Source organism: Megalops cyprinoides, chromosome 5 (assembly GCF_013368585.1).
Source record: "Megalops cyprinoides isolate fMegCyp1 chromosome 5, fMegCyp1.pri, whole genome shotgun sequence".
Lineage (NCBI taxonomy): Eukaryota > Metazoa > Chordata > Actinopteri > Elopiformes > Megalopidae > Megalops > Megalops cyprinoides.
The window spans coordinates 13,660,484-13,681,519 of record NC_050587.1 but is presented as its reverse complement, the minus strand read 5'-3'; the positions used below and the strand labels follow the sequence as shown (position 1 = coordinate 13,681,519).

Genomic DNA, 21,036 nt, shown 5'->3' with positions numbered 1-21,036 from the left:
AAGGATGAAACATGTCACTGGAGTTAAGGCAGAACTGGCCTGTTGTGTCACTGATCTCTCTGTGGGCCATGTTTGAAAGAGAGAAAAGTCAAACGATGTCAAACAATACGTGTACACACAGTGTAAGTGTGAAGGTTGCTTTCTTCCTGCTTTTTGAGTGTCAACGTGACTTTTTGTGGAAACATGACAACTACATGAGGCAAACTGTGTGATATGAGTAGATTTTAAGTTAGAACATGGTCCATTTAACCTGTGACACTCAAATTTCAGTTATTATTTTGTAATATTGCAAAAAAAATAGCAACTAAGTTCATTTGTTAGCTACCTTGGGGGTAAACGAGCAAGTGGTTTATTGGTCTATGATAACCAATTAATTGGGGGAAAAAGTGAATCAGCACTTCATGTGCTGTATAGTTACGCTAGATTCAGTTTAATCTCTTTCTTTTCATAGATAGCTGCTCTAAGAAGGACGATGCTAACAAAAAGACTAATGGTTTGATGGACACTTCTTTGGTTGCTGCATTTTTACGCAAGCGCATTCTGCTCAAAAGTGATGAGAGCTGTTTCATTCCCTTCAGATTAAGGGCAGTGTTAAGCAGAATCACAGCTAGGTTGTAGTACATTCATCCCTGTCGTCTCACACTGCATCAACTGAGAAGGTGGCCATTGTGGACTCAGCAGAGATACTATGGCAGCATACAAAAAAGTGAGCAGAAAGTTTGGGACCCGCAGCTGTGAATGTGTCAGAGACTGTCCTGAACAGGAACCCACTAAAAACATATTACAGACCCAATAGAAGTGAGGAGACAGCAAGGACAGTTCTTAGAACCAGAAATTTTCTATAGCCAGGTGTCAGCCTCCTCCTCAGCACCCAGGTGGCTATAACACCTACTAAAAAGGTAGGTTTTTAGTTCGGGTATTAGATAATAGAGGGACTGTGTGTGAGAGAGATCTCAGCAGATGTAGTTTTTCTATTTTTGGAACAACCAGAAAGCCAGCTTCTTGTGAACGAAGCAATCTAGTGGGGTTGTAGGGGATTAAGAGATCTCGTAGATAGGCAGGCACAAGCCCAGTTAAAGCCTTACAAGTTAGGAGCAGCAATCTGAAATCAATCTCGTATTTTACTGGTAGCCAGTAAAGCAATGCTAGAACATGTGTAATGTCAATTTTTTTTTGATCTCATCAGGATTCTGATAGCAGCATCTTGTCCAAGTTGCAAGGGATTTACATCAGCATTTGAGTATCCTGATAAAAGGGCATTACATTTGTCCAATCTAGTTGGAACAAGATGCAAAAGAAAAAAAATGACATGGACTATTTTTTTCTGTATCTTTTTAGAAGAGAGAAGGTCTAATTTTGGCAGTGTTCCAGAGTTGAAAAAAAGGCCAGCCTTGAAATACTTTTGCATGAATTTGAAAGAGAGGTCACATGTTGAAAAGAGCCACCCATATCATTATTTGAATATAAAAGCTATTTTAGTGTATCAGATGCACATTTGACATTTACATCAAAATCCCCTACAGACATAACCTTTCAGCTTTGACGGCTAGATTTGATATGAATTAGGAGGCTGCTTGTTGGAAATCTGTGCAAGGGTCCAAGTAGTCTACAAACGTTTAAAAGTATGAACTGCAGTGATTTGGAGGCATCTGTCTGTGGTAGAATGAGAAACTTTTTAGAACGTGGTTGGCCTTAAATCCAGATTTTGATATTAAGCAAATATCCAAGTCAAAAATTAGCAGTAGCAAACAAAAGTAGCAGCACGCACCATCTTAGCCCAGTGGGTGAGACTGATGGCTACTGGAATACCTATCAGGGCAGGGCATATTTTCCTCCAGTATAAACCAGGTTTTACATAGGTTAAGGGTGCCTTTTTGGTAATTATTTTGCAAGGCTAGACTTGGAGGATTGTGATTTAAGATTCAGAAGTTCTATTATTAGGAGGAGAGAATTTCTCCAGCCTGGGTGGGGTCACTTCCGTTTCACCAGCCCAGGATTGCCTCAGAAACAGTTCCAGTTGTCTGTATATCCCACATTATTGGATGCACACCAGTCAGTAAGCCAGTGACTCAGAGACACAGGCCTACTCTAGGCCTGGGGGCATCTGAAAGTTGGAGTTGGTTCAGGGGAAATTACAGGCTGACTCAAAATTTTGGCTTGCGCGGTAAAACAGTGGTATTTTCAAGGACTAATGATTTCCTTAGTTGGACGTCAGTAACGGCCCAGTCAGTTTTCAAAATTGCGTGTTTATAGTTTAAAAGCTACTACGTTTGCGCTGGTATCAGTCTGACACCTGGGAGGCAGCTGAGTGTTTGCCGGAGACTGCGTGTTTAAACGTCTAACCACAGTCTCCATTCACAAGCACCTTCTCAGGAGGTATGCTGCTGTGGGGGAGGGGAATCTCTTTGAAAGGATGACATTTTGTGGGGGTGGTGTTGGTAAGTGTGGTTAACAGTTCCTTTTATTTCTGGATGGTAGCTGAGCTTGGCTGCCCAAGCTCTGCCAACGCCTCAGGGGCTGGCTACCTGCTGCATCCGGAGCTGCCAGGACAGAATCTGTCAGGTCTTCGCTGTCTTTAACCTGATAACGCTTCCGGATGCTGCTGTCTAATTTGGCAACTCTTCAGCAGCAATAACCTTACTGCGTGCAGAAGCGAGCATGTTGCACTGCGATCACGCCAGGGTGGGCTTGGAAGCAGTTACTTACTTTTGCTAGTAAGGTGATTTCCGCTGTGTGTGTGGTTGTCCAGTCCAGAACTAAAATATCCAGAGGTTGCGGTAATCCAGGTGTGGTGCAGTCAATCAGTATCTTAATGTGTTTAAAAAGTGTGAATGGCGGTTATTTCTCTGTATACAGTGGTAGAGTTTAACTAACTGTAAAAAGTGAGTGGAATCGGATCACAGGGCAACAACTTCTGATTTCTGTTTGCACAAGCACCTTACTCAAATGTACATCAGTGACTCAGTTGCTGGTTATTTCCTTCACACTTATCTCACATTATTTTGAGTTGTATGGTAGTTCAGCTGACTGTATATGCTGTACCGTGATTGATGCATCTGAGCCAGGTAAGGGCACCTCTTGTGGACCTACAGTAAACTGGAAGACAGTAGAAATACAACATGTTTTTAAATATTTGAAAATTGCTGAACAGTATGGATATTTATATCATGCAAAATGCATGGACTGTACATTATTCATGTGTGATACTTAAAAGCAGCAGATTTTTTCAAGCGTTCATAAGCAGTAGCCACAATAGTGTTTATGTCCTTATATATGCAATTCTATGGCAGACATTAAATTGCACCCTCACAAGATGGATGCTGATTCAGTACGTTCTTCCTGAAGAGCTGCATGGAGTTCAGCCTGTGTTGTAGATATTAAATGTTGACAGTCAATGTGTAAAGATTGTCTAACTTTCTTCACTTGTAGATGTTGCATTTGAATGCTTCTCCGTGTATAAGTAACAGAAGCAGAAGTGGTACAGTTAATGTCCATGTCAGGCATTTTTCCAAAAGTGTGTGTTTGTCTTCCGACCAATAATATGATTCAAGGTGATTACAGGACAGCTGATACAAGCTTGTCTTTGGCCCATCTATTAATATAGTGTGGTCTTTCTTTCAGGACGGGCCCCTTTAACCAGCTGTTGAAATGGGCAACGCAAAACCCTCTTCTTTACACCAAAAACACAATTAGAAATAAGTTCTGACAGTTCTCTCACCAGAGTTAATTCATGCATTTTTGATATACTCCTAAAAGTCCTGAATTAAAAATGAAAAGGGTCTGTCATACTTTATATCTGTGTATTTTCTTTTTCTCCCTTCCCTTGACTTGCATGTTTCCCTTTTCTGAGTTCTGCATAACGAGAAACATGTCAGTGGACACGTTCCTTCTGTGGCCCTGATAGGCCAAAGAGAACCATGTGATTTCTAACGCCCACTTGACTTCCTCAAACAAACGAAGTTAACCACTTCAGCCTCCACACACTCTGATGAGAGCACTCTCTCCCTCACGAGGTCTTAACTAAGATAAGACAGATACCAGAGAAGGTGAATGGATCGTTGGCAGACGGGTCCCGAGCCGCGTGTGCACCCCACGGGTCTGTCTGTTAATCTTCAGCAACACCGGGCAGTAAAACACGGCAAAAGACGGCTCGCTTGCCGACTGCTCTGCGTGGCAGACTGATGTTATCTCAGATCGCAGCATTGCGAGCAGGAAGTGCTTTGTGTGCACTTTCCTTTTTTTAAAAATTATACAATGCAGGGGTTTTCACCCTCAGCGAAAATGAAGTAGAAACGTCCGATAGTTCCTTAACACTAGGGGGAACTTGATGTCAGAGGTGCTTGTTTGCTGACAGGTTCAGACTTTTAAAAAATTTCTCTGCCCCTTCCCCCTGCAGAGATTTGCAGATGAGGGGAACTGCCTGAAAATTGGTCTGATCGGGGGTGATGATAGTGTGAATAGACTTATGAGGCCCTGTGCGTTGAATTCTGTTCATGGAATTTAAACAGACCCATCCGTCTGCTGCTCTTTCTGTGGCGCAGTCTTCTTTCAACATTTCCTCTGCTGTTGGTTAACAGCTCTCCTCACTTACCCACATGCAGCACACACATTCAGTGGCCATTCAGGCGCTTCATTTGTTTGTCTTCCCTGTGCGATATCTAAGGTGATCTGAACAATAATATAGTAGATATTCAGGGCTGGTACCGATAGCAGTTGTTCACCCAGCCATGTCTGCAAATTCCTGTACTAATACTGCTAGATCGGAATGTTTGTTTCTTATAGAAGTACTGGGTAAATTTTAACTCTCAGAGCAGTGTGTATGTTTTCTTATACACAGTCAAAATATGGGTAGTAACCTTATTAATTAATACAAGAAAGATATTGTGGGTATAAAGCATAATATGCTGTATAATTAGGCCTTATGTTTTAAATATTTGTATAATCTATTAGGATAATACACTTTCAGTTCCAATCTTAAAAAACCATGTTGACCTACTTAACTCAAGATATTCCAAGAATCTATTTAATTGGACCCCATTTATTCTTGTTGAAATCTGTTAGGAATCTAGCATTTGCATGCATTTATCAAACCAAACAACCAACCAAAATAAAATCTTGGGTGTTCATGCTGACCTCTGGACACTCTCCACATTTAAAAGATGTGAAATGTGACTGAAGTGGTCGTAGTTGCATTTGGGCCTCTGAGGTCCTGAGTATGTATAGTAGCTCCTTCTTGTAGTTTGAAATCTGCATCAGTCCACTGTGCAGCCATATGGAACAAGAAAGTGTGAGACACATTTTCTGAACTCCAGTCACAGTTTTCTAAAGTGCAAGACACCAGAAATGGTGTCTGGGGATGGATTGTACTGTTTGGGATATGCATTCGGTGTGAAATGACCTGCTGTAGAGAAGGTATTTAGCTAGGGAACATAAGTGCGCTCAGTAGGACAGCAAGAAGTCTGTGGACCGTTACTTTGAAAACACTGCAAGGAAGTGGAAAGAAGGGATATGTCTTTTATTTGGGAAGTTCCCTCTCTGAGATATAGGCCTAACCTGCTGCAGAGGACACTACAAGGGTTTTTTCCTTGTAGTTTGTGCTGTAGTTTGCCTTTTATGCATACAGGAGGTAAGTAATGTATTTTTTGTGATGCAAAGTACTTATGATGGTACTGAATTTGGAAACTGTTTCAGTTGTTGAAACTTCCAGAGGACTGACAAGGTTGTAAATTTGTAGGTCATTTTGGAGTTTTGTGTCACCATTAATTATCAATTATTTTGCAGCTGTTTGAATCACATTATATACATAAATAATTGGTGTGTGACACTGGAAATAAAATGTAATATCTGATGACGGCATTTTAAGCCTTTAAAGGGGTTGACCAATGCATTGCTACACTTTAACAACTGCATCGACTGAAGTCACTGAATTGAAATACTGCAGTTCACAGCTTTGAGCCTTGGTATGAAATATGGCTCGAGATAAATCTTGCAGTATGTGGAAAATTTACTGTGCATCTGCAATACAATCTGCAGTTTAAATTTAGAAAAAGGAAATGATGTGCTGGTAACTCCTGTTCCAAGGAATCCACTGTCGTGGCGGGGGGCAGGGCACTGCTGAGAACAATGTCTGAACAATCGTCTGAACACGATTTTCCACTGTAAACACTCTTTCTTTGAAATGATTCATACAATGGTTCATCACGGTGTCTGCAACTATGACCGAAGTCTACTCTACGCTACTTTTTTCCTGGCATGTGGGTCAGACGTTAATTTTCCATAGATGTTTTCAGGCTATATGGCATTAAGTGGCAGCTGTTCATTTCAGAACAATGACCGAACGTTCCTTTTTGAGTCTTTTGCAAGCCTCTTTATTGCAGATCCCTTGATTTCACCCCCCCCCCCCCCACCCCCCACCCCCCACCCTTCTCTCTCTGCAGTGGCGGAGTGACTTCGTGAATGGCTGGGTGACGATGACCATCAGTCATGAGACCCAGGAGGAGTGCCTGGGCATGGCAGTGCTGGACATGATGAGGCTGGCCAAGGAGAACGGCCTGTCCCCTCTGGACATCTACAACGGCATGAGGTGGGGTCTGCTGCAGCGTGCATCCCCTCACTGAGCCTCACTGATCCCACGCAGCCCTTACAGATGTGAAGCGTTGTCGTGGGGGATGGATCTGCATCTGAGTTTTAAAGTGAAGAAAAGAAACCCTTTTCGGTGCTATTCGGGCAGACTTTGTTGTGTTATGTTTGTTTATGTGGCTGTCTCAGAAATAACAGTGATTATGATTACACGATTCTCTGGATCTCTTCCTGTGCAGATGTTGGCCTCGTGTGCTAAGGGTTATGATTGACTAGGGAAGAGAGGAGTACTGGTTGGTGCGATTGATATTCATATGACCCAGGGTTGGGTCTGTCACTTCAGTTTCAGTTCCGTTCTAAAGTTGTTTTTTTTTTTCTTCTTCTTCTCCAAAAGTTTTAGGTCTGTCAGTTCCATACCCAGACCAATGGTGCTTTTTTGTTTAGAATTCAGTTCCAGTTTCAGATTTAAAAAGATGGAATTCCATCCCCTGTATATTGATTGCAAGTTTTATTTCATGCCAATATACCACTTCTTTTGGCCGCTTGTTGTAAATGAAAAGAATTGAAGAATATGGAGCGGAACTGCATTTGAACTGAATGCATTTAGTGGAATAAAAATGGAACCGGTAAGGTATGTAAGTCATAGATGTTAAATCCAATTAATTCCCGTGACCATGATTTCTACTAAGTACAAACTGTAATTCCAGCTCTCCACACCAGTCAAAATTTAATCCAACCCTGATGATCATCAGGTGGTATTCCTTTATTTGGTATGAAGGATAATTTCTTCTGGAGAAGAGAATAAAATGTAGTAAGTTTTCCAATTGTAGTTAACCTTGTCTGTGGAGGTATAACAGACATGTGGTTAAATCCAGTACAGCATTCATGAAAGACTTAAGATATTATGTCAGGGTACTGAGTACATGTACATAATAGTATTTATGAAATGTTTGTGAGGCCCTTGGCTTGACTGAGCATGTGTCTGTGAGACTATTGCAAACCCAGTGTAAACACTGAGCCATCTCTCTTCCCTGGCAGCTACAAGTCCTTCCTGCCCAAGGACATGCGGGCCCGCATCCAGGACTACCACATCGTGACCCGGAAGCGGATCCGCTACCGTTTCAGGAAGTTCATCCAGCAGTTCAGCCAGTGCAGAGCGACGGCCCGCGACCTGAAGCTCAAGTACCTGATCAACCTGGAGTCGCTGCAGACTGGCTTCTACTCGGAGCGCTTTGAGGTCAAGGAGCCGTCCGCCGGCCAGGTCACCATCATCGTCACCGGGAACAACGGCATCCAGTGGTGCCGCGACAAAATCCGAGAGTCCGACACTGAGCAGGTACACAGTCCTCTTGTCTTCCTCCTCCTCCTCCTCCTCCTACCATAAAATGACACCTCCTGGCCATCACCTGCATAGAGTCGGATACAAGTCTGTAAAGAAGCCACACCAGTACAGTGTTGTTAAAAGTAGCTGTAAGATCCTGAGTAACGGATGTCATTAGGCCTGTACTGATGGATTATGACATAAGACATGGGCGATGTAGTACTCTGCCGATGTTACATTCGCATTGACTGTGTTAAAAAAAAATTCAAAAAAATTACAAACTCTCCGTTTGTTTACAGTATTAACCTATCACCTACATTATACAATAATTTTCTGCAGTCCAAAAGAAAAATCCATAGCTTTAATATTCATCATTATTTATTATTCTAAAAATCATCCAACCCTAGTATGATGTGACTGTGTGTGTCTTTAAAAGTGCCATGTGGAGGACCAGTAGCTAGAGGCTAGGGTTGTGTCTGTGTGAGAAATAAGGTCGAGTTGGGTGTGTTTTTCATCTGCTAGCTAAAATGGACTTTTGAAACTCCATTGCTTAATCAGATACCTGACTGTTCTTTAATAAAACCAGCCAACAGAAAACCTTTTGTGTTCAAAAGTAGAATATATCAGCTGGGTGTAAACTTTGGAATTTGATATTGATATGAACCAATGGTGTGCTGTATCTCACTGAATAGAGTCAAGGGTCCATGATGCCATGGCGTCTCTTATTGCTCATTATTGGTGAAAGAGTTCACAATGGCTGACATGTGAGCGTTTATTCTTTCTTCAATGTGATGTCTGACACCCGATAAAGGAAATCCTGTGGTCTCAAAAACGGGTCTTAATCTTGATAACATTTCCTTAATGCTTAAAAGAATAGCTAAGCTTTGTATAAGCTAGAAAAGAAAAGTATTTATATGTATTTTTTGCAGACATGCTGCAAAGTATAAGTACCAGTATAAATTGCCATGTATCGTTCAGCGGATGGCAAAATCAGAATTTCACTGAGGTACACGTGACCTTAACAGGAACATCGAAACATTGAACAGCGACGATTTTTGCCAGGACAATCTGATGTTGTGAAATTTCGGACATTGCCCAAGCCTAGCTGTGGTCAGTAACACTCTGCACTAGTAGTAGTTCTGAATTTTGTTTGTTTTGGATGACAATTCCCTGAAGTGTAATTTAGTTACACTCCATTTGCAACAGAGCATTGTTGTGATTTACTCTGTAATAAAAACATTGAACTGCGGGTGCCACCTAATGGTATTTTGCACATAAAAAAATTAAAAACAGTCCTTTATGTGCTATTTGTTTACATACTTCTGCAAATAGTTTGTTGTGGGTCATTTGCAAGAAAGGAATTTCACATTGGCCTGAAAGGGTGAGTGAGATGCGAAGTCTGCTCTTGTGAGCGTCCTGCTTCTCCCTGACCAAAATGTCTGTGAACAGTAGAGGGCGCTCTTCCTCTGTCTCTCCGCCAGACCCAATGGGAGGTAGAAAGGCCTGAAACGGGGAGAGCTGTGTCTCCCGGGAGCCTTACAGGGTGTTGTGTTTGCAGCAGTTCGGAACAGCTCGCGCTGCCTGAGCCCGTGAAACGCGGTCTGTGATGTCAGAACTGTGGCGTGGCACTGAAGGGGCAGTTAAGAAGTGACTAATCGCCTCAAACCAGTGCATTTCGAAATGGAACAGACTGTCCTAAACCCACAACTGAACTAAACTCTGTGCTAAAGCCTTCTAGTACATAGTAATGTACATATAGGTGGTGTACCTTTAGCATTGCATACTGTTAAACCAAGAACTTTCTTTTAAGTATCTGAGTAATGAAACACGTCGTATTTTTTGTTGATGTAGAAAGTGACTGATTGGCTATAAAAGCACATTGCGTGAGAGCTGTAGGTGATTGTGACAGTCCCCTCAGCCAGAGCGTACCTCCTCCACTCGTTGCTGGAGCGAGGCCTCGGCCGCGGTGACAGGAAAGCATGACGCAGTGACCTCGTGCCACCACATCCTCCCGGCTTCCTGCAGCCCTCGATGCGCATTAACGCCGGACGGCGCCACTGATCCCTATCGGAGCGCCCTCGGCGCTGGCAGCATCAGGCGGAGCGCGACCGTAGCTAAGAACAAAGGAGGCGGGGGCAGCACGTCTGCGGGAAGGAGAAAGACTGGCATTGTGCTGCTGCTTTGATCTGCTGCAGCTTCAACACAAGCCCCAGGCTTTCAGTTGGATTTCCATTACTATTGCATTATATTACATTTTACATTATTGTCATTTAGCAGACACTCTTATTCACAGCGACTTACATGGTTTACAGTTTTTACATGGTATCCATTTACACATCTGGATATTTACTGAGGCAATTCTGGTTTAAATACCTTGCCTAAGGGTACAGCAGCAGTGCCCCAGTGAGGAATTGAACCAGCAACCTTTTGGTTACAAGCCTCGCTCCTCACCACATTGCTGCACTGCTGCCCTATTGTAATGAAGGCGGAGTAGCCCAGTGCTGACACTGGCCCAGTGGTCCTAAGGGCTGCAGACTGCTGTAACAGGCAGGGTTACTCACGCCCAGCTCTGCTCCTGTGTCAGTTGGACTCGGACTAGGATGTCACTGCTCTAAGAGGCTTATGCTCAGCGGAGTTTTACGCACCGGCCCAGAGGCTGTCTACCTGTTGTCCCTTTAAGGTTGCACTGTATGGGGTCACCACTGCACCTGAATGGTGGAATCTCTGGGTTTCTGACAGAAACTGCAGCTCTGCTGGTAAAATTCCTGCCAAAATGAAATCACCAATGACATTCTCACTCCCATTTCTGATGAGCAGGCACTTTTCAAATGTAGTTCCTCCAGTGTGTGTTGCACAGTAGCATAAGTGTATATCCCTCAACCCCATGTCTGTTAAAAGATTGATCTCAGTGGGTCTTTTTCAGTTGTTTGAGGTATTACAGTAAGATCACCGAGTCACAGCTACAGCAAATATTCATTTGTGTTCATAGTGTTTTGTTCAAAATGTCACTGAAGTTTTGTCCTGATTTCTGCTCAGGAGTTGCAGACGTACTGTGATTTCCCAGAGGTCATCGACATCAGCATCAAACAGGCCAGCAAAGATGGCTCCAGCGAGAGCCAGATCGTCACCATCAACAGACAGGACAGCAAGACACTGGTACACTATTACACACTTTCCTTCACCCTTCTTTCAGAATTTTATTCAAGTTCCTCTTAGAAACAAATACTCAAGAGCCCTGGAATTACAGTCTAGTGTTTTTCATATGGCATTCTGCAATTTTGAAATTCAAATATTTACATTTTATAAACATGTCTACGTTTTTCAAACGCTGTAAACATGTAAACGATTTTCATGCCAAAACCCAGTTTTCATTCACTCAGAAATCAAGGGTTTTAACTATTCTAATCCCAGGAAATGATGGCACATCAAGGCTTTGGAGAGATGTCGCAATGCTGACTCTTGTGCAATGTGTAGCATTTTCCAGCCGCTTCCACTGAGTTGCCCTGCTTCTTCCTGCATTGCACCCTGACTTTGCTTTCATTTGCATGGAAATAGGTTGAGAAGGACTGAACATTAAAAAAAAAAAAAAAAAAAAGATAAACGGAACTTGACTTTGTGTTCCAGTGGGATTTGCTTTTGTGCAAACACCATCGCAGATGTTGCAAACAGCTGTGTGACAGTTCTGTGCGGCGCATTCTTGACCCTGCCTGTTGTCTTTGCTCCGCTCTACAGGAGCTGGAGTTCCTTTCCCTCGCAGAGGCCCTGTCTTTCGTGTCCCTTATTGATGGGTACTACCGTCTGACAGCAGATGCCCACCACTACCTCTGTAAAGAAGTGGCGCCCCCTAGGCTTCTGGAGGGTATCAACAGCTACTGCCATGGACCCATTTCGTGAGTATACATTCAAACGTGTACATTGTTAAAGTGCAAAGTGAGGTGGAGATCCCTTTCCATGAAAGCACACAAGATGATGCTATCATCACAACAGATAAGAGCAGTGCATTTAGCAAGAAGCTGTGCCACATCCTCATTTTTACTGCATGTGCTTAACTTATGCAGAGTTTCTCAAGTACAGACAACAAAAAGCTTTGATCAAGCAGATAAAATTCATAAATGTTGCCATTCCAAGGCTGATAACGATTGGTTTTACATCCCAGTGAAAGGCTCAGGCATTTCATCAAGACCTCTGTGTGACATTGGAGTTTATGTGACAAGGAGAGAGGAAGGAAGTGTGGTACTTTCAGCTGCCTCTGACCCACATATTCACAGACTCAAGTGACAGACAGCTTCAGGTGTTGATTCGACGTTACCCTTTCAAAATATTGAATATTGGTATAAATAGGATTTGTGTTAATCTGTGGATTTTGTTCCTTTTGATCATTGGTGGATTTCCCAGTCGTCTGAACAAGGACTTCCCTATTTTTTGTCTTCTCTTTAAACCAAAGCAGTTTCCCACATTCGACTGTAACCCACCCATACACATACCTAAAAGAGGAAACGGTAATGAATGAAAGCATTATGACTTTCCATATTGAAAAAGGATGTTCAATGCAGATTACAGCAAAAGGTAGTATTTACTGGAACATAATTCATTCATTCTTTATGGCAAGAAGTATTCCAGTAAGTTGGGCTGTAAGCTGCAAGTATCATAGTTTGATTGGCAGAACATACAAAGTGCAGGGAAGTGCGGAACATAAATCGCTCCTATTGAAAACAATCCCCAAGAAGCATGTGAGTAATGTAATTTTCCATGATGAACGCATATTCATACTTGGCCTCCTGTCAGCAGTAATTGACCCAGGAAGAAACACAGAGATCTCTGGAGCCAACTGTCTTAAAAGCATTAGCAGGTCTCCTCTCCCGAATCAGACATCAGGCTAGCCCAGTTACAGCTGGCTTCGTTACAGCTGCCCGCTGTGCTGCGTGGTGTTTGGGTGTTTGGCAGAATGCAGTAGCCAGGGAGGGCTGAGTTCAGGGTTGATTTTCTCTCCCTCTCCGCCGAGCTGTGCTGCACGGCCCCTTTGCGTTTGCTACGCTGCGGGGCTGTGTGTTTGTGACTCAGACTGCACTGTCCCCTCCTGGCCACAGGATGGAGTTTGCCATCAACAAGCTGCGCCGGCTGGGGAACCAGCGAGGCCTGTACATCCTGCGCTGCAGCCCCAAGGACTACAACAAGTACTTTCTGTCCTTCGCCGTGGAGGTAGGTCCAGCCCATGCGTATGGGATTTGGGGGCAGTGGTGCACTGTGGGAAACCTCCAGCATCCCCCCCTTCCTCAGGCTTCTTGGAAGACAGTAGGGGCAATCCTCTGTCTCTGATTAGAAATGAAACGGTATGAAAATTTAATATCACGATTATAGTGACCAAAATTATCACGGTTATCAGTATTATCGCAGTATTGTTGAAATGTGCTGAAAATGTTCAAAAAGTACTGATACACAAACTGAAATCATTACACCAAGTTTTATATTGAAAACCACTAATAAAATTAGCAGCACTATGCACTTTTTGTTTGCATAAACATTAAAATAATAACATAGCCAATACAAACATGTAAACATATGAAAACCATATCAAATGTGCATTAACATTAAAGGTGGCACCATGTGGCCATGAGAGGTAACTGCACTTTGTGCATATTGCAGACAAGAAAACAGTATTTAACGTGAGTTTTTCAAAGCGCGATAATGTTTTAATAATAATTAAAATTTGAAACCGTAATACTCACCATTGCGGTTTACCATGAAAACGGTAACCGTTTCATCCTGTCACAGTATTTAATGAGTTTTTCAAAGCGCGGTAATCAACTGCGGTTTTAATGATAATTAAAATTTGAAACGGTAATACTAACCGTTGGGAATTTTACTGCGGTTTACTGTGAAACCGGTAACCGTTTCATCCCTATCTCTGATACAGACATGACATCTCCAACCCCCTCCCCCCCAACTGTGATGCTATAAAAAACTACATGACATTCATGTAATACTTTTAATCAATGCCAGCCATCCGCGCACAGTAGGTTAACAGTGCGGAGGGAGAACGTGTTATTTCCTGCCTGTTAATGAAATGTCCTCATTTCATAGACGCCCTGGTCGCTGTTCTCTCAATGCATCTAGAGACGTGCATTAAAAATAATTGTAACTTTGAATATTTATAGCTTCTAAGGCTGAACATTTGAAAACAAGCACTTTGCTGTTGGAAGCCTGGTTCTTTCTGTGTAAATAATGACTCAGTTTGAAGAGCTCTGTGGTCACTCTCAACTTCAGACAAGGAAAATGAATCGGTGAAATATCAGTTGTTCATGCGTGGCGTCTATGCTCTACATATATGAATGTTGACGAGACAGAAAAATCATTTATTTAACCTTTGTGCTGTTATGAATGCTAAGTGATTGGTGTTTTTATGTTTGAATACTCCAACAGCTTGACATATTTTCTCTCCCCAAATATTTGCATTTATGGTCTTTAATAAATCATAAATGATGTTGTGGCTTCTGTGGAGTATTATGTGATTACCTTTTAACACATAACACATTTAAATAACTTCAGACTAGGCCTTTCAGTGTTACTCTGTAACATTACATTATAATGTTTGTAGTAATAAACTACTATGAAAACCTGGTCTTAACTGATACAGTGTTGGCTTTAGAAGTGACACAAAAACCGAGGCGACGCTGGGGCGTAACCTCTGCCGATTTCTGTCCCCCACTGTGTCTGTGCCTGCCCCAGTCGGATGGAGTGGTGGATTACAAGCACTGCCAGATCGTGAAAACGCCCACAAGCGAGTACAACCTGAGCGGGGCGAAGAAGAACTTCAGCAGCTTGAGGGACCTGCTGCACTGCTACCAGAAGGAGACGGTGCGCTCCGACGGCTTCATCTTCCAGTTCACAAAGTGCTGCCCGCCCAAGACCAAAGGTCAGGCAGCCGCGCCGCTGCCGCTCACTCATCGCGCTTCTCTTTCTCTTCCTCTTCCTCTTCATGCCTCTTCACTCCCTTTTTCTGGTTATGCTCACTATCTCCATTACGTTATTGCACTGTTCCCATTTAGCAGAGACTCTATCCCAGAGCAGCTTGCAGAGTGCTTCTAATAAAGTGACATTAAAAGTTGCACAATCACCACTAACCACATGTGAACATGCATCAGTGCAAATATAGAGCTAGGCAGGTGCGTGCCTTGATCAACACAATATAAGCACAATGCAATATACATGACAGCGGGACTTTACTATTCCAAATTCAGTGCTAACACATGCCCTGAAGTAAAGCTCCACATAGATAATTACACATAACCCTGACATACACTACCACATGTTTTCCCTATCTCTTCCTCTCCTCCTTTGAATCTACCATCTCTCTGTCCTAACCCACGTTCTTGCTTTGGGTTGCTTTGGGTTTGGAGATTTTGGTGTCCTCAGTATTATGAATTGAAATAGGGATAGGTGACCAGTTGGGATGAATTTGTTTATTTTTTGTCATATCTGAAGTGTAATATTTTGGGGTAATTTTACTTTGGTAGTTTTGCTACTATTGCAATGAAGATAATAGTTTCTTTAAATTGTTCCTTTTGTTTTATTTTTGATGGTAGAATAATAGAATTTCAGCTTATGACAGATTTATCACTGATGAGTTCTTTGCAATCATAATTATAGATGCTAAAAATATTTTTTTTTATTTTTTCCTTACATGTGTGAAAGTTTTGTTCGTACTTTAATGAGTTGAATCCATTATAGAATTCTATGTCTCATGAATATGAAACATAAAGTCTCATCAAAACTATTGTGTTTGAATGGAGTGCTTGTGAATCACTAGGGTGGTGTGGTTATTTATTCTCAGCAGCAATGTTGCTATAATTTCACTGTAAGCGATGCACTTGCAAGTGGATTGAATGAATTTTATCTAAATGTAGGCAGTTCAAGACAATGTTTAGTCCATAGCAACCCTCTCAGCTGCAGAGTGGTGGACGTGTTTCGCCTGAAGTGAACTCACATAGCGCCATCAGTTAACCAAGCATTGTAAGCAGTGTCATTTGTAATTACACCTGCGTCATTAGCATTACCCGTGCATTGTTCTCAATTCTTTCATAAGCACTTGGTGGCCTTGAAACAGCAACAAGTTTTCAGAAAAAACACCCATGTTTTACCTCTCACTTTGCATTTAATACAGTATCGAAGTGGAGCTTTAAGTATTTTAAAATGAACCTGAGGGAAGGTTTAGTACTGTACCAAGCATACAAGAAGTCAAATGTCTAAATAAGGGGATCTCCAAAGGGATAATGAATGTAAATGCTATCTGCATGCTGTAACCTCTTTTCCCCTGTCCCCTTCCTCTGTAGACAAGTCCAACCTCCTGGTGTGCAGGACGAGCCAGGGCTCAGAGGTGCCACTGTCCCCTTCCCTGCAGAGGCACAACATCAGCCAGATGGTGTTCCACAAGATCAGGAAGGAGGACCTGGATATTGTGAGCGCTTTCTGCCTTTCCCTCCCTCTCTTCCTTTTGTTCCTCGTCCTCTTCCAAGGACGCAATGTACAACGCAAGCGATCTTTCAGGGAGACCAAAGTGTCTACTTCAATTGGGTCTGATTGGCTCCAGATTCTTATAAGAGTTATAAAGTTTGGTCTTGAGCAACTCAAGAGATGTGCTTCCACTATAGTGTCAGTATAAAGTTAGTGAACGTTAACTTGGTTATTTTGCCTATATAATTCAACTTGAAATGTCGTCTTTAATTCACTTCATAAACCCCAGTTAAAAACGTAAAGACCTCAATCAGATCCCCCCTGAGCTTCCTAAGCAATGACGTGTCTTAAGTCTTCGACTCATGTTACAAAGGACCAGTCTTGTTCCCCTTCCCTGTACTTTTACAAGAGCTTGTGTTTCTTTATTATAGTGTTGTGCTGCGTATGGTCCTGTAAATGTGGTTTGATGAAGCCATTCCAAAGCATTGATACAAACTCCTGTGAGTCATACTCAGTCCTTTTGCTGTATATCTCAGCATCCCCTTTCCTTTTTTACTGCTTCAGCATAATGTCTGTCTAGATCCATTATGTCTTCACATTCTTTAAGAATTACACTTGGTTGACATTTATCTTCCATTTACCTCCACTGTCCCCATTGCTGTTTTTTTCCCCAGCGTCAGTGGGCATTGACCTGGGCCCAGGTTAAACCCTATTAATTGTTTCCATAAAATAAGGTAGAAATCATCAGCCACTGACCTTTTGATCATGAGGATCTGGGTCACTCATCTGGGTTGCTCAGGGGCACGTTAGGCAGGAAGGTCTCTGCCCCACACAGTGAATTAATACAGCTGATGAGCTACCTAATAAACGCTGCAGGCGCAGGGGGGATTGAGCAGCAGACAGATAATGGCTGTATTAGTTGCAGTAATGTGGTATGCTCCTTTGCTCGTGTGACCACTGACAGAAAAGGATTAATGACAAACACAACCCTGTGTTTTAAAACATAACTGACAGTGTATATCAAGAATGACTTTTCAAGACAGGAACAGTACAGTGCAATACAAAGCCAGATATACAAAGAACAAATATGTGAGACTGCCCACTTGACACACAAAGTTGATGTTTGTGAAAAACATGGTGAGGGCTGTCATTAATGCTGACTGAATGTCAGCTGTAATTGAGTTATTTTAACACTTTACCTTGGAAATTGTGATTAAAAACTGTTTGGATCATATTATTGCATCCCTCGCTAAACAGTTGTGCTGTTTTACAACTGGCTTACTGTTGTAAGTCTTTAAGTGCACCACCTGGAAAAAGTTGAACCAGAACTTGGACAAGCTGAGATATGAAGCATAACTTATTTTCACCTTAGTCTTTGTTAGAATTTAAATGCCTCTTCTGATAACATATAAACAGTCTTGTGTATCATGTGCCAGCTCACTGGCCTGAGAGAGGTTGTTATTAGCTCAATAGGTATTTAAAGAGTGTCAGTTGAACTGTTGCTTGACCTAATTTCCTGTGTTTCTTCCCGTTAAGTGCTTGTTATGGTGTTCATCACATTAATGGCCACCTCAGGGCTGATTCATAGCAGTGTCGTAATTCAGCAGATGGATTTTGAGTTTGCCCAGAAAATAGTGTATATTAACTGCTCTGAGAAAACCAGCGGTCAAGCAACGTCATATGGGTGCATAACTGATTTAAGCCAAAGGAAAGGGAATGCATATGCACATTGTTTAAATTTTTCCACCGATTTATTATGAAAGGGCACTGTGTAGCCAAACATGGTCTTCATCAAATGGTAATCTCTCGGGAGCGTTTAAGCTAAGCAAATTCCTTTTCTTCCCTTAAAATGACTCTTTGTTACTGCGTACTTGTATCCAATATTAGGTGTGTGCGTCATTGCCTTTTTTACTCTGCATAACTAATTTGAAAATAGACCATTGGTCTCACGCTAGGAGTGCTCATAATGTTGATTAATTGAATCCGCCCTCCATAACAAGTTTGGTGTGGTCCTTGGGGGGGGGGGGGGGGGGGGGGTTAGGTCACAAGTCTTTCCAGAGGGAGAGACATTGTGGTTTCACGATACTGTGTAGTTAAAGGCATTTATCAAATTACTTATTTGGTACCACATTGTTTTAAATAAAATTCAAGATTTGTCTTATAATAAATGAATAAACTTGACTAAGAGGCAGGAAACACAAATAATGCACTGTGAGTGATCTAAGCATACACCGGTAATGAGAACTCACTATTGCTTCCACACTTCAAACTCATACAGAAGCTTTGCACTCTGCAGGGCAGTATCCACTCCTTTGGCTTTTACGTCACCTGTTTCCTGTTTTGGTGTGGCATAAATTAACATTTTGCAGCTTCCAACAAGTCCTTACATAAACGATAGTTGATGTTATTGGATCATATTCTTGTGGTAAATCTTTGCAGTTCACTGGCCATCTATATCACAAGTTAGGCTGGTTCTCCCACCGCACACAGCCAATAAATGAAGCACCTTCCATAACCTTTGGTTATTCTTGGCTAGAATACTGGAATTCCAGTTGTATTGTTATTTTAGTTGTTCTGTATGGAAGTGTAGGAAATCAGTGAGGGTGTGGGAACTGGAAAAGTGTAGTTTCAGTTCTTATGAAGACAGTACAGTTTAACATTACACAATTTCTCCTCTGTTCCCTCCTTAATTATTGTACTGCCAAAGAATTGCATTTTACTGGTACCACTGACTGCTTACTGACTGATTACTCGGAGTTTATCCTGCGGATTTTGTTGTCTGCATTAACATGCAATGGAAGGATTTCCTGTGTGCTTTGAGGCAATTTTGTTAGCTTGACAGAAACAAAAGGTAAAGTTATAATGGGCTGGTGGTTCTGTGCACCTGAGAGTATAACAGCACATTGTTCCCATGTTTTCTATCCTAAAGCCATCTCTTCTGAAGTGGCTAACATTTCCATAGCTGTGGCACATCTTTGTTTGGTTTTTTAAGGCACTTGTTCAGTGGTTGTGTCTGTCGGAACTTGGTCGGTTTCCCAAACTGTATATTTACATGCCCCAGTTGTGGCAAACGTCTCTACTGATGTGGTTATCAAACTTACCTCCTTACCTCCCACCTAGCCTTAGAATGGCTTTTAGTTTCATTCACAAAACTACAGACATATAAAAGCCAAATAATCTCCTGTAATTCAATGGTAGCTAATTATTACGTTATACTGCCGCGTGATGAATGCTTGGAGTGCTGGATCATTTTTTTCTGTGGATCTGAGATTCCCAAATTTTGAGTGTAGTGTAGCAGTTAGACACTCCCTTCATCTAAGCTGTAGGGTCTTCTCCTCTCTCTGTCTTGGTGTTCTCAGTCCACCCCCTGTTGAGCTGTGGATTGTCAGTCATAGTTCTGTATTCCCTGTGCTTTCTATATGCCCAGGGAATTGTATACTCCCTGGCATGCTATCTTGCAGCTTTAATGGCACCTGTATTATTTTCTTGCCATTCCACACATCACTGCCTGTATGAGAATTCTTGGGTAAATGAATGCCCAAAGCTGCTCCATGGCTCTTTAGCGCACTCTCATTCTCAACGCACTTAACCACATCTACATTCTTAGCATTCTAAGCCTGAAGTGCCTCATTAACAATTTGATACTTTCCTAAATTTTTTTTAAAACGATGCACTAGATAATTTAGCCTCTAACAGGCTCTTGTCTGGTGGTGCCAGTCAGCACTGTTATCTGCTGCTAAGCAATGCCCTGCCAGATCAGCAAAACTCTCCTTGTGTGGATCCTCTACCATTTTGCCTCTGTGCATCTGCAGTGTGATTCTGTTCATACACTATTTGTAAGAAACTTAAGTGCACAGTGCCCCTGCAGTGAGGCTCACAAAGCATTAGAATGTTTACGTCTTTTTCTTAGAACACATACTGTTCTTTTTTCTGAATTCTTCCTCTCCTCCTCCACTCTAAAGGGCCTGATTTGTCTGTGAGGGATCTACAGTGATGAGCCAAAACATTATGACCACTCGCAGGTGAACCGAATAACGTTGATCATCTCCAAACAGGGGCACATGTCAAGGTCTGGTTAGATTAGATGGTAAGCGATCAATCAGTTCTCATAGTTAACGTGTTGGATGCAGGAGACATGGGCAGGAGTAAAGACCTGAGCGACTTTGACAAGGGCCAAATTGTTATGGCCAGACGACTGGGTCAGAGCATCTCTGAAACGGCAAGGCTTATGGGGTGCTCCCGGTCAGCAGTGGTGAGTACCTACCGACAGTGGTCTGAGGAGGGACAAACCACAAACCAGCGACAGGGTGTTGGGCGCCCAAGGCTCATCCATGCGTGAGGGCAGCGCAGCCTATCCCGTCTGGTCTGAACTGACAGAAGGTCTACTGTGGCACAAGTCACAGAATATTTTATTGAGGGTTATGGGAGGAATGTGTCACAACACACAGTGCATCGCACCCTGCTGCGTATGGGGCTGCGTAGCCGCAGGCCGGTCAGAGTGCCCATGATGACCCCATCCACCGTTGAAAGCGCCTACAATGGGCACGTGAGTGTCAGAACTGAACCTTGGAGCAGTGGAAGAAGGTCGCCTGGTCCGATGAATCCCGTTTTCTTTCACATGGATGGCCATGTTCGTGTGCGCTATTTACCTGGGGAACTGATGGCACCAGGATGAATGGTGGGAA

General features: G+C 42.5%; 1 protein-coding gene across 3 annotated transcripts in view; it reads left to right on the top strand.

Moving 5' to 3' along the window:
• Positions 1-21,036, top strand: part of LOC118777408 (tyrosine-protein kinase JAK2-like) — a 65,097-nt gene that overhangs the window by 32,764 nt on the left and 11,297 nt on the right. For all 3 annotated transcript variants that reach the window (XM_036528262.1, XM_036528264.1, XM_036528263.1), the window contains exons 5-11: positions 6,438-6,583; positions 7,618-7,915; positions 10,937-11,056; positions 11,633-11,790; positions 12,988-13,099; positions 14,627-14,813; positions 16,231-16,355. In XM_036528262.1, coding sequence (XP_036384155.1) covers positions 6,438-6,583; positions 7,618-7,915; positions 10,937-11,056; positions 11,633-11,790; positions 12,988-13,099; positions 14,627-14,813; positions 16,231-16,355 — 1,146 coding nt within the window. The remainder of the gene's footprint in view (positions 1-6,437; positions 6,584-7,617; positions 7,916-10,936; positions 11,057-11,632; positions 11,791-12,987; positions 13,100-14,626; positions 14,814-16,230; positions 16,356-21,036) is intronic.